This window comes from Coniosporium apollinis (genome assembly GCF_000281105.1).
Source record: "Coniosporium apollinis CBS 100218 chromosome Unknown supercont1.11, whole genome shotgun sequence".
NCBI classification, from domain to species: domain Eukaryota; kingdom Fungi; phylum Ascomycota; class Dothideomycetes; genus Coniosporium; species Coniosporium apollinis.
In genome coordinates, this window is record NW_006913273.1 from 138903 (window position 1) to 150941 (window position 12039).

The 12039-nt window shown below is 47.5% G+C and overlaps 2 protein-coding genes across 2 annotated transcripts; both read right to left on the reverse strand.

The window, feature by feature from the left end:
* Nucleotides 1-2617: 2617 nt before the first annotated feature.
* On the reverse strand, nucleotides 2618-2972 carry W97_02824 (uncharacterized protein; the record flags this gene model as incomplete). Its single annotated transcript, XM_007780723.1, has 2 exons — nucleotides 2618-2772; nucleotides 2846-2972. 2 exons carry the CDS (start codon nucleotides 2970-2972, stop codon nucleotides 2618-2620), a joined length of 282 nt encoding a protein of 93 aa, XP_007778913.1.
* A 6739-nt stretch (nucleotides 2973-9711) lies between these two features.
* Nucleotides 9712-10821, reverse strand: W97_02825 (uncharacterized protein; the record flags this gene model as incomplete). Its single annotated transcript, XM_007780724.1, has 2 exons — nucleotides 9712-9900; nucleotides 10021-10821. 2 exons carry the CDS (start codon nucleotides 10819-10821, stop codon nucleotides 9712-9714), a joined length of 990 nt encoding a protein of 329 aa, XP_007778914.1.
* Between the last annotated feature and the right edge of the window lie 1218 nt (nucleotides 10822-12039).

A 12039-nucleotide genomic window follows, 5' to 3' on the forward strand; every position in this document is an offset into this window, starting at 1 on the left:
CGAGCTATGTAGACTAAACCGACTTCTGTAAAGTATACTACGAGACACCGAGTCTCCGGCTAGGGTAGGTTAGCCTCGCCGCCGCGAGAGCGGCTCAGCCGTATTAATTTCGTTAATAGAAGTATGGACTGTATAGCGTTCCATGCTTACCGTATCGGGAGGTGGAATAGTTCCTGCAATGCAAAGTAGTGGGATTGTTGTTAATGTGCTACAGCTATAGTAGCTACTGCATGTGTCCCGTTTAATTGGCGGTTCGAAGCCGTCAGAGCGCTAAGCATCGCGTTTACGTGCAGCTTGTGGATATTCGAGCATGCTATAGCTAAACTACCTGTGAGTTTACCTAGTAAAGATCGTCCATTTTGCAAGAAGAGGCAGACGTGGTAGAATGTGATTCAATAGATATTCTTACTAATAGAAGCGACAGTCGAAAATAGATTCATGCTATATAAGCTTATAGATGCGGCAAAGCCGCTCACGTTCAAGGAAAGGCTTAAAGGGCTAGGTAACCGCCAGCAGAACGGCAACGCGCTTCTATAGGTATGTAAGTATAAAAGTATTTAGGAAAACGTGGTTTGGAGCAATTAGCTGTATCCAGGCAAACACGACTCTATAAGAACTCGGATCGAGGTAGATCTTCAACATGTTAACTTAATAGGTGGTACCGAGTATCCTAGCCAAGCCACATCGACGATAAGCATAAGTTAGAATCTATTGTGAGACTAGAATGGCTTCGCTACGGCCAGTACCAGGTTAAAGTCCAAGGTCGAGCGGGCGTGGAAGGACCGCAGGGTTTCCAGAAATGCATGGGATGTCTATAAGCTCGATCCACTAACTCCGCCATCTCATTCATTAGCTGTACGCTCCTCTAAATCCGTATCCTCTGTTAATAATAGGAAGGTATCGGTTAATGAGGAACTTACGGTAGCCTGTTCTTAAGATTATCTTCCGGGAAAAGACCTGATGCTGAAAATTGACTCGGTGTCGTTCAATGAACTTTAGCCTTATAGTTGAATCTGAGGGCAAAGTAAAGGGTCCAGGTTAGCTATTATTCTTTATATAGTAAAACTTTGAAGTCTTTTACCCTCTAAAACTTCCTCACCTGGTTCTTTCGCATTCCTGGGCTTCTAATAAGCTCGAGTATCAACCTACCCGATTGCATACATAATTTTATCTATGGAGACAACTGGAAAGACATATATCCACGTGTCCCACTCTATTCCCCCTGCACTGTTGCCACGGTTTCGATGTGTAAGTTAGGCAACAGTCTATTTCCTTGTAACTCGAGTTGTGTAGCGTTATTATTGGAGGAGTGCCCATTATTGCAGCTATGGACCGGTCCGCTGGGATTACATGCATAAACACAACTGCAGTAAAGCGGCTCGGACCATAATGCGGGGTAACAGTGAAATCGTGCCGCTAGTGGTGATAAACTCGGTGAACTCTCTTAACCGTGTTCTAGCCAAACTTGCTGTTTGGGCTTAGCAACCCTAGACGATACATCCTTCTTAACACGCTCAGCCATCTAGCGCAATCCTGTTAGAGTTTTAGATTAGAGATCTGTTAACGCCGAATTATGCAAAGTTGCACAAGCGATGGCCGCGCGGTTGGAAGTAGGTGTGCTAGATATTATTGAGGCACCTAAGATTTAGGATATCTAATCTTGATTGGAGGTTTCACGGCTAGGTTTAGTGGTAGAGCGTACCTAATCACGGGTGTAGCTAATCACACTCCGCCACGATAAGTTCCCTCTACGGGTAATAGGGACATTTCCCCTTAGTATTAGAAGTTCATGCATGTTATTGCATTTCTGGTCGTAATAGTTAATATCTACTTAAGTCGAAATCCTTCACGACTAGTTTGTTAATAAAGAGATAGCGCGGAGATGCGTTATAAATGGTATTAAGCTTCCAGTCATTAAAGCAATTTTATGGGAAAAGCAATAGACTAAAAAGAATAACTCCTTATATAATGCTGTAAGCATCTCTTCTAATAGCTCTAAACGTTGCTATTTTAGTTAGAAGCTAGTTTTAGCTCCTTTGAGTTAAATATTGAGTTTTTAGCTTTAGTTCTAGAGCTATATTGAGCTCTATACAGCAGGCATGGAATATATAGAGTATAGCGCTATGTAAGCAGAGAGAGGTGTCAGACATACGAGTAACATGAGCGGTAGAACTAGCTAGAGGTAGAGCTCGCTAGAGTACAATATGTATAAAGAAGGTAAATAACTTAAGAAGCATTTTAGGAAGGTAGAAACTAAAGATCTGCGAGATACAATTCGTATAGTATCTAAGACTGTAAAATAGTAGCATTAAATGACTTAATTAATATTGAAATCTTTATTAGGGTAGCCTGAACGCTAAACTAATATAAATGTCAGACCGATATAAATATTGGAATAGAATAGATATTAGAGCGGTATGAATGTTTAAGCGGTAAAGACGTTAGACTAATGTGAATATTGGACGAGTATAAAGGTTAGAGTAGTATAAACATTAGAGTGGTATAAATACTAGAGTGGTGTTAGTAAAAATGTGTGTCTCTGTCTTCTACATACAAGCAATCTGACCGCAATATATAGTAGAGATTGTGTCTTCTGGAACCTTCGACCCTGCTTTCCCTACAGAGTAACAATCTGCGTCTGCCGGAGGAAGATGACTGTACCTTCATATTCCAACATATCCCTCGAGTACTTCCATGCGGGGCCTTCCTGTGTGAAGATGCCATCCCCGAACATAGGGAACGTGATATTGCGGCGTGGTCCCATACCAATATCTATTGGGCAGGTCAGCTTCTAGCTATAGGGACGAGTCTAGATAAACAAGATAAATAAAAATCACTTCCGAACCTTTAAAGTTGGCGGATAGAAGGGCCTCGAGATTGGCGGGTTCTATAGTGCTGAAAGCTTTTATGCCGAGGAATACTTGTTCAGGAGTACTCCCTATTTGCGGGAAGTGGAAGAGGAAAAGCTCCATTTAACGAGACTCGCTGTCCGCGCAAAATATCTGCTCTAAACGGTCCACCCGAGTTCAATTAAAATCCCCCCACCTTTCACTTCATCCGGCCGGGCCGACTATTCTTCCGCCGAAAGTGCCTTACCAAAATCTTTAACTCTATAGTACCAGCAAGTAGTACATCAAAAACACCACCTCCAACACCACGTACGTAATGTCAGACGTCGATCAAGGCTGGACTAGGGTTCACGGTTACGAGGAGAGCTAGGATGAGTCGCCTGTTCCCACCGCCACGAACCCTATCACGTACAGAACGACGCTCACTAGAACGCGCACTTCAACGATCCGCACGACGCACTCCTACCCGACCTCCTACACCTCTACCTGTACCACAGCCAGGTCATCCTGACTATATTGGAGCTATCGAGAACCCCGCCAAACGCTCATTCCCTACGAAGGAGGCCGCCTACGAGTATATTCTTGAACACGCGCTGGAAAACGGCTATGGAGTATCGAAACTTGCTGATAAGCACACGAAGAAGGGCATTGTTAAGAGGGTTCGTTATCTTTGCGACCGCAACGGCGACGGTAAGACAGTAGCAACGAAGAGACTTGGAACTGCGACGCTGGGTTGCGTCAGACTGTTTCAGACTGATACTCAAAGTCGTTCGGTTCGTTACTGATATTTATTGCGGTTGAGTGGTCTTGCTTTCCTGGCATCGCAGTATGAACCGAGTCCGCTACTCTATCTCTCTGCTCTTCGACCAAGTGCGGGTTTGCGTCAAGGAATCTGAAGATTGGTGGCCGCGTTCGTTCGTTAATTAGGGATCGGAAGCAGAGTGGATAACGGGTCCGCAGATTGGTCATATATAAGCACTCGACGAGCGACATGGCAGCCATATTAGCACCTGCTGGCGGATAGCTTGGTCTCTAGGAAATTCATCAGTGAATGCTCCATGATCGTTCTTGTGCTTAAACAGCAAACAAAGCCCTTCAAGAGTGTATGAGTATCCTCTACCCTTAACCGGGTGGTCGTCTGCGTTCGAAGGCTTAATCCCCCTTCCACGCATATTGTTGTCTCTGACTCATTTGATCATTCGAACAAACGGGAGCAGTCATGCGTACCCCATTCACCCATGTCATACCCGCTTGATGTCTCCTGGGCGAGCCCTCCATTGCCTGTTACGGTTAAACTGGTTGGTTGATTACCTGTTTCGGTCGAATCTGGTGTGAAGTGGTTAGGCGCGCAGCTCTGGATGTATATAAAAGCTGTCCATTATTCCTCCTGTTTTTGCTTCCTCTATCCCATTTTCCATCCACCTCCGTTTGACCCAAAAATTAGTGCCCGATCAACTTCTTCTTTAAACAACCTTGCATTCAATTAATGACTCAATTCAGTCTTTTCCGAGATGACGATGCCCGGTCAACACCCGCGCCGTGTGATACGTCCCGAGAGAACGCCGCTCAACCTATGTCCTGATCGGGAGTATCGTCGCATGTACCACTCGCAAGGTCAGGATGCTCCGGCATGTCAACGATCACCGGGTCGAGTCTACGACCGTGCGTCCAACTCGCAAGGTCAAGATAGTCCGGCTCATCAGACGACCGGCATCTCCATGGAGGTTCTGTTCGCGCTTACGGCCATGCGTACCGAGATCGATCAGCAGCATCACCGGGACTTGGGTACCGCTCAGGACACTATCCACGCACTCGAGGAGGTCTGCGTACTGCGCAGGGCGGAATCCGTACACTGCAAACGCGCAACGCCGAGGCTAGACCGGACAATCGAGTTATCAACGGCCTCCAGGTAGTGTTTCCAATAAGTAGGTGGCAGTATATATTTGTGCCTAATTGGGAAAAACGGTCCAATACCGCCGGTATTTCGGTGATTTGCTAAGGTAGTGCTGATAGTCTAGATATCGCCCTGCCTTGCGGCCCTTACCAAGGTGCTAAACCTTAGCTATTTCCTCAGCCAATCACCACTGCGATTATATACCGGTCTCATAGACCTCTATCGATGACACTAGCTAAGAGCTTTGATACCATGGTTCGGCAGCTCCGGATAACCTCTAGACGGCTAGCCGCAATACCGCCAGTATTGAAGATCCAGTACCGGTCCAAAACAATCCAAATATTCAACGACTCGGCACCGACTTATTGGAAACACTGCTCGTCGCTCATCTCCCTTTATAATCATCATTGTAGAATGAATCGTGCCAGTGCTGCGCTATCCGAAGGCCTTGATCCCACGGAGCCTAGAACTTACGCTGCCCTATCAAAATACAGTAAAGTCTCTCGCACTACCCTGTGGAATCGCGTATACGGACGACCATCGATAGAAGAAAAGGCGATAAGCCAACAGTACCTCACCCCGTCGGAAGATAAAGCCCTCGTTGAGTACTTGTTACGAATGTCTAATAATGGTTTCCCTGTCCCTATTAAGTATTATGTTCGTTAGCGTTCATCATCGCACGGCAGCGCTCCTCTGCCTTCCAGGACTCCCGCAACCGACGAAACAATCCGGCCTCCTGGTAAGAACTGGCCTCAAGCTTTTCAGAAATGCTATCCCGAGCTGAAAGCGAAAAAAGTTAAGGCACTAGATTGGAACCGCCACGATAATAACATCTATGATAAGATCACACACCGGTTTGAGGTGATCGGGAAGGAACTATATGACCCGGTCATTCTACCGGAGAATGTCTATAATATAGACGAAACAGGAGTCATGTTAAGCATGCTCGGCTCCCTTAAAGTCCTTATAGGTAAGAACGATCCGCGAGCTTACAGAGGAGTAGGTGTTAAGCGGATAATAGTAACTGCGATCGAGTGTATCTCCGTAGACGGTAGGTCTCTCCTTCCAACAATTATCTGGCCAGCCGCAGCCCATCGGAGCACATGGACAACGTACCCTACCTCCAGATAGCATTTTGCGTGTTCCCAATCTGGACACACCCACTCTAAGATTAGCTTAGAGTGGATTAAATACGTGTTTAATCCCTAAACTAAAGACTGAGCGAATCAGAAGCCACGGATCCTTATTTACAACGGCTTCGGGACACACGAGTCGCTCGAAATCATGGAATATTGTTTCGAAAACAATATCCTCCTCTGCCGCATCCCGTCTCACACTTCCCATAAGCTCCAGCCCTGTGACGTCGGAGTCTTTAGCCCACTAAAGGCTGCATATCGCGAACAGGTCGAACGGTTGTATTGAGGAGGCGTAAACACAGCCGGCAAGCAGCATTTCACATCCCTTTATAGCCGTGCACGGTAATAGGCGCTCACCCCTCGAAACATCCAGTCCGGCTGGTCAAAGACAGGTTTGGATCCGTTCTGCCCAGACAGAGTACTCAGAGATATCCAGAAACCACTAGCTGAACTGTACGTTCCGACTGTCAATGAGGTGAAGGTGGAGTGTTGTCCACAAGGCGAAATACTGCAAACGCCAATGATATCAGAGGCTCTTACCCTGCTATAAAGCCGAATTGAAGATGATGCTTAGTTGCTAGATAGTCCTAGTAAACTCCGCTTACGAAAACTAGCGAATGCCGCCGAAAAGGCTTTTGCTGAACACGCCCTCCTTCTCGACGAGAACCGAGTCTTGTTCGAGCAGAACAACGAAAGTAATATTCGCTAATCGACTAGGTCAACGGTGGTTGGTAAGGCGAAAGTAATAAGCTATGAGGACATCGTCGAGGCACAAGCGAAGCGTGACGCGAAAGAAGCTGCGGTGGTTAAAGGCAAACGCGGTCGGAAGCGTAAAAGCTCTACGCCAGTGGTGGCGCGGGCTAAAAGGACACGGAAGAGTGAAATGGAAGTCGCGAAGGATGAAATTGAAGCGCTAGAATTTGGGAATCACTGCTCTGTTCTCCAACTTTGATGTAGATTGGTTAATGAGGCAGGAAAACTTGCGCACTCTTTCGCGCGCTGTCACTGTACGTTAGGGAGTTAATCTACGTCGCATTCTCGGCGCAATGGTACAGGAATTGCAATCAAATATGATCCTAAGAAGAAGCTACAACGTCTTACAGCATTCGCTATGTGTTTCTTAACACATGTGGCAAGACGTCGAGGTATTGGTCGGCCGATGTTTCTGTGCCTTGAGGAACGAAGAGACGAAAAGGCTCTCCTGCTGCTACCAGAGGTGACGCAAGAGAGAAACAGCCTTCTGCCCACTATGGCGCCAAATATGGCAGCATCTCAGCTCCAGGTGATTGGTGACATGATACTCAGTAGGTCTCTTAAGCAGACTGAGATGGCTACTGTTCCTGGCTGCAGTGAACGCGCGATTCAAAGGATAGCCTCCAATCTCCGAGAATAGATCCCCCATCTGGTCCCTGCCACTTCTTGCAGCGCCAGGTGTTCTCTGGTCCATCGTAATCCGCATCCCGGCGAGACAGTAGACACATCCATTGCCCTCTGATCTCCTCTTCCAGTAATCTTCATTCTCGCCAAAGTCTAGTGTCGTCTAAAGATGTGAGTATCAGTGGATCGCCTTCAGGCTAATTCTAGCTTCAGCAAACCAACATTTAGATCTCACAGCAAATCCGCTCAACTCCGCCGTAACAATATTACCATTAGCTAGCGTTATAGCTGCTTCAGAAGAACCTTGGGGGATACGATTGAGAGTATATGTGCTCTCCTCAAACAAGTCTAAGACATGATTTTCCGAGACGGTCGATTCCCCTTCGAGGTTAATGAAACTGATCCACAAATTAGGGTCAATTCCGGGGCCGTGGCGGTTGCGTAGAACGCATCCTCCAAGTACGAGAGCAAAATGGAGATTTCCACCCTGACTGAATAAGAGAACAGCATGTACATCATTGCTGTCGGAGCAGACGATCCCTCTTTGGGGGTACGATGTTTGTAGGACGGCCGTTGAGGAACAATAGACTCTTAGAGTATACTGACGTTCTATGTGGTTATTGAGTCTGATGAAAACCTTAGCGCTGAGGAATTCGGAATAGTCAGAAGGCTCAGACTTGACTTGGAGTGCTTCCGTCTCTAAGTCAAGCAGACCAGTATACCCCTGAAATCTATCCCAACTAGCGAGCTTCGTCCCGTCAAGAGTAGTAACAAGAACTGGCTTAGAGAAACGTCCGAAGTAATGATCACTCCAGGCCCGAAGAATTATAGCTAGGCGACGCATGCTTCTTCTACCGACGGTGCAATCAAGAACGGCTAGCACGAGGGCTTCATCCTCGAAGCATTGTTGGGAAAAAGGAATCCCGGTTTTGCGTCGTGCTGGCGAAGAGTATTCTGTGACCACGAGAGGCAGGCTTATGTTAACGCCTTTATTGTGCGCAACTGGGATAGTCCGGTTTTGCGTATGAAGACGTGGAAGAGCCACGACATTTCGGCTATTGAAGAAGTCTTTTGGAGTCTCGGCTAGAAGCCCTAACAGCTTCTTAGCGCTGGTGGCGCTGAGCTCGTCCTGTTCCCACTGGGCAACTCCTCGCGTTTGCTCAGGTAAACCCCATGCAAACAAAGACTGATCGTCCGACACTTTCATGATTTCTTCCTGCAATCGTGTAAAAGCCTTCTTTCCCTCTCCGTATAGTAAGGGTATGTTCACATCAAAGAGGCCGAGAAGACAATACGCAGCATCCTCAATTCGAGTAGTCGTTCGATTGGCGGCCCAAGACATCTTCTGTGCGACACATACCGACTCCAGATCTCCCAACAAGAGCACTTCTATGTCAATGCCCGTGATATCCGAGATGTGGTGAGCAATATCTCGCTTATCTCCAATGCATTGCCACCCCTCTGAGTAAAAACGAACGTCTGCAGGAGCAATAAGTTCCTGTAGGGTCCAACCTCTGGTAAACCATCGACATTGAGCTAGTTGTGAAGCGTTCTGACAAGCGTTCTCGTCGTCTTTAAGATCCGATAGGAACACGTAGCATACCGATGCGTTCTGGTACCAGCGGTACATGGAGTTTATCGCCTCAGACATTTCTGCAGTGCCAGACTTATCAATGCAACATCTGTATTTTCAAGTGAGCCAGGGTTGGTAGAGTGGAATCTGAGGCTCACGTGTCAATCCAGGCCCAGTCTATGCCATCTTTAATTGCTTGGTCGCAGCAGAATCGGATTTTCTTGTAACCTAGCATTTGGCCAACGTTTGGATCACTTATATCCAAAAACGTCACTTCATTTTCACCCCAGGTATGCGATAAGATGGCGTAAGGAGGGATTTCATCGTTAGCAACAAACTCTTTGAGCTTGCGCGTTTTCGCGTTGAGTAGACGCATATTACTGATGCCTTAAAGAATTGAAGCGGCAAGAAAGCAAGTAATAGAAGGAGAGACTGTTTAAGGCTGAAGATAATCTAGTCGTGAAAAGGTCGTTGTAGATCGGAGAGACCGGAGGTGCGCGCTGAAAGGGGACCGGTCAATAATAACATGATCGAAGCCTAAAATCCCCCCCACACCAGCGTGGCCAGTATAAACGCCACTAGCGTCGGTGAAGCTTCGGAGTGACCCGGAAGGCGTTAATCCGCTCCGGTACACCCAAATCTACCTCGACCGCCGGCCTGCCGCCGGTGGGGGCCAAAACCCCGCCCGCCCGGCGGTCGGTCTACTGGCCACGCTGCCCCACACACACCTACACATCTCCCTGCAAGCTCCTTTGCTTAGCCTGTGATCAGGAGGCCGCCCCTCTGAATTAGGCGAGCCAACGCGGTTTTCACGTGAGCCTGCCCCTAAATGGCAACTCTCTCGCGACCACTTCGGTTTCAGAACTTGTGGCTGTGTCATTTTCATTCGAAGCACTTTTGAAATTTGCCCGTCTCTACATTGTGACGACTTTGTATTTCCCCTCTTTCGCATTCTCCCCAGTCCCACGATTCCGCGTCCTTGATCGTCGTCTCACTCAAAACTTCCAGCCTCTTCTCCGCCGCGGCCATGTTCTCCGGCACTGTGTTGCCTACGATGTCCCCCTCTCGCGCCTTGGACAGGAGCATGATGCCATACTCGTGTCAACAAGACTCAATCCGAAAAGAAGTGCCGAGGACTTCCTCGATGTGACTGAGAAAGCGTGTACAATCTTCACATACATCTCGACTTACCCAGATCCTCGCAACTACTGTAGGGTACTCGGGTTGAACCTCGGCGAGATCCTGCAGCGCAACATGCTCTTTGGTCCATTCTCCTCTTTCCCTTGACTCGATATTCTTTATGACTTTATGCGGAAGCACCATATGCTTGTCAATGTAGTAAGCAATAAGCTTCTTCTCGGCATGAGAAGCTAAGTACGATCTAGGGGGTTCCGACCCATCCCATTCGTGCGCAGACAAGTCGTAGTCGATCAATCTGCAGAGTTCTCTGACTCTGCTCATCCAGCGACGGTTGTCGATGATGTCTTCGATGGTAAAATCAGTCCTCCACCCGCTAGCTGCGCTTACTGTCGGAAATATCTTGCCTCGATCCAGTTGAGCGATTGTCTTGTACCGGTCTGGAATATTGTACGTTGTGTAGTGCTCATAGTAGGTGATTTGAAGTTGCGATACATTTTGGCCTAGGATGAAACGGCCACCTCTGGTTTCCTCGCTATTCGTCGCATCCCGTCCTGTCGTGTGGGGCTCGTAGGACTGTAATCTGATAGCGATAATTCTTCGGTTGCTCTCCGCCTCGTTGCTTTCGATATAGACACCACGTTTCTCTCTCATTCTCGTCGTAGCTTTGGACGGCCGGGCATAGAACAACGCCTTCCTTCCCTTCCGGTCCTCGAGGGTTGGGTCGGCGCCATTTGTAAGCAAGAATTCCACAACGTCCAATCTTCCCCAGAGTGCTGCCTCCATCAAAGGCGTCTTTGCCTTCTCATTGACGTTGTTGAGGTCCGCACCGCTTTCATGCAGGAAGCGGATCATCTGGGTGTGCCCTTCAACTGCGGCGAAAGAGACGCAATTTTCTCCATGTTCATCTTTCAACTCGATAAAAGGGTCGCTATAGGCTGTTATGATGTGCTTCGCATCAGCGATGTTGTTATTGATGCAGTGAGAAAAGAATATGTTAAGTCTCCACGTTGGGTCCTGCCACAGCTTTTCCAATATCTTATCACTCGAGTCTTCTGGCTCGGGCGTTCTCTGATTAACTATAGAGTCGTTAACGGCTAGAAAGGATAGCTTTTCCTGTACTCCTTCTACATCGTCACCATCATCTGCTGAGGAGGTGACTGCTTCGTCGTCAGAAGAAGCTTGTCGTCTTCTTCGTCGGGCACTACGACACCAACTGTTACAAAGCTACGGCTCTCTTTATCGATCTCGTAGGAGTAAGCTTCCTTCGCCGGACTCTCATACGGGTAGCACAGTTGGTACTGCCGCGACCTGGAATCGTTGATGCCTCTACGATGACAATGGGACTCGCGAGTTTGGCCGGACCATAGAGGATAGCCAACCCCGTGGCGGTGTGTATGTAAACAATATAGGCACAGAATTCGTAGCGAATGCCGATTCCAGTCAGTGACGAGGGCGAGTGGAATACGACGGCCGTTGCTGTCGAGTATTCCGTTTAAAGCAGGCTGTGTATTGGTAGACATCGCGCACGTCGCAAGACCTTACGTAATCATCTATTGATGAGTAGTCACACCTTTGATGATAGAATCCTTCGAAAATATTATCAGTAAATGGTTTGGAGAGAGTTCGGAGGCAGTGGGATATTCAGATCTTGAAATCCATGACCGGTGAGACAGCGGCGATTTCCATCACGTAGGGCATTCTGTGTCGCCCAGGAGAAGTTAGACTGCCAAGAGCCGTAAACTGTTTGATCTGTAAGAAATCATATCAGCTAGGGTAATTTACTGTACAGTATTTTGTAATACCCACGTGATATGTTTCGTTTTCCCTAATCTGTTCGAGATGGCGCTCATTGGTACCGCTCTGCGTAGTAGATTTGCCTCGTACACCACGTACATTGCTGATAATAATTTCCTAGCATCATAGTGAGATTGAGTAGCTTGTATTACTCCCTTTTATCAGTTTAGAAAGTGATAAGATAATGATGGTGGTATTGTGGTGAAGAATTATTATCGTGGCATCAAGGTACAGTCTGCGAAAACTAGGCGACAAGACGGCAATACTCGTGTAATT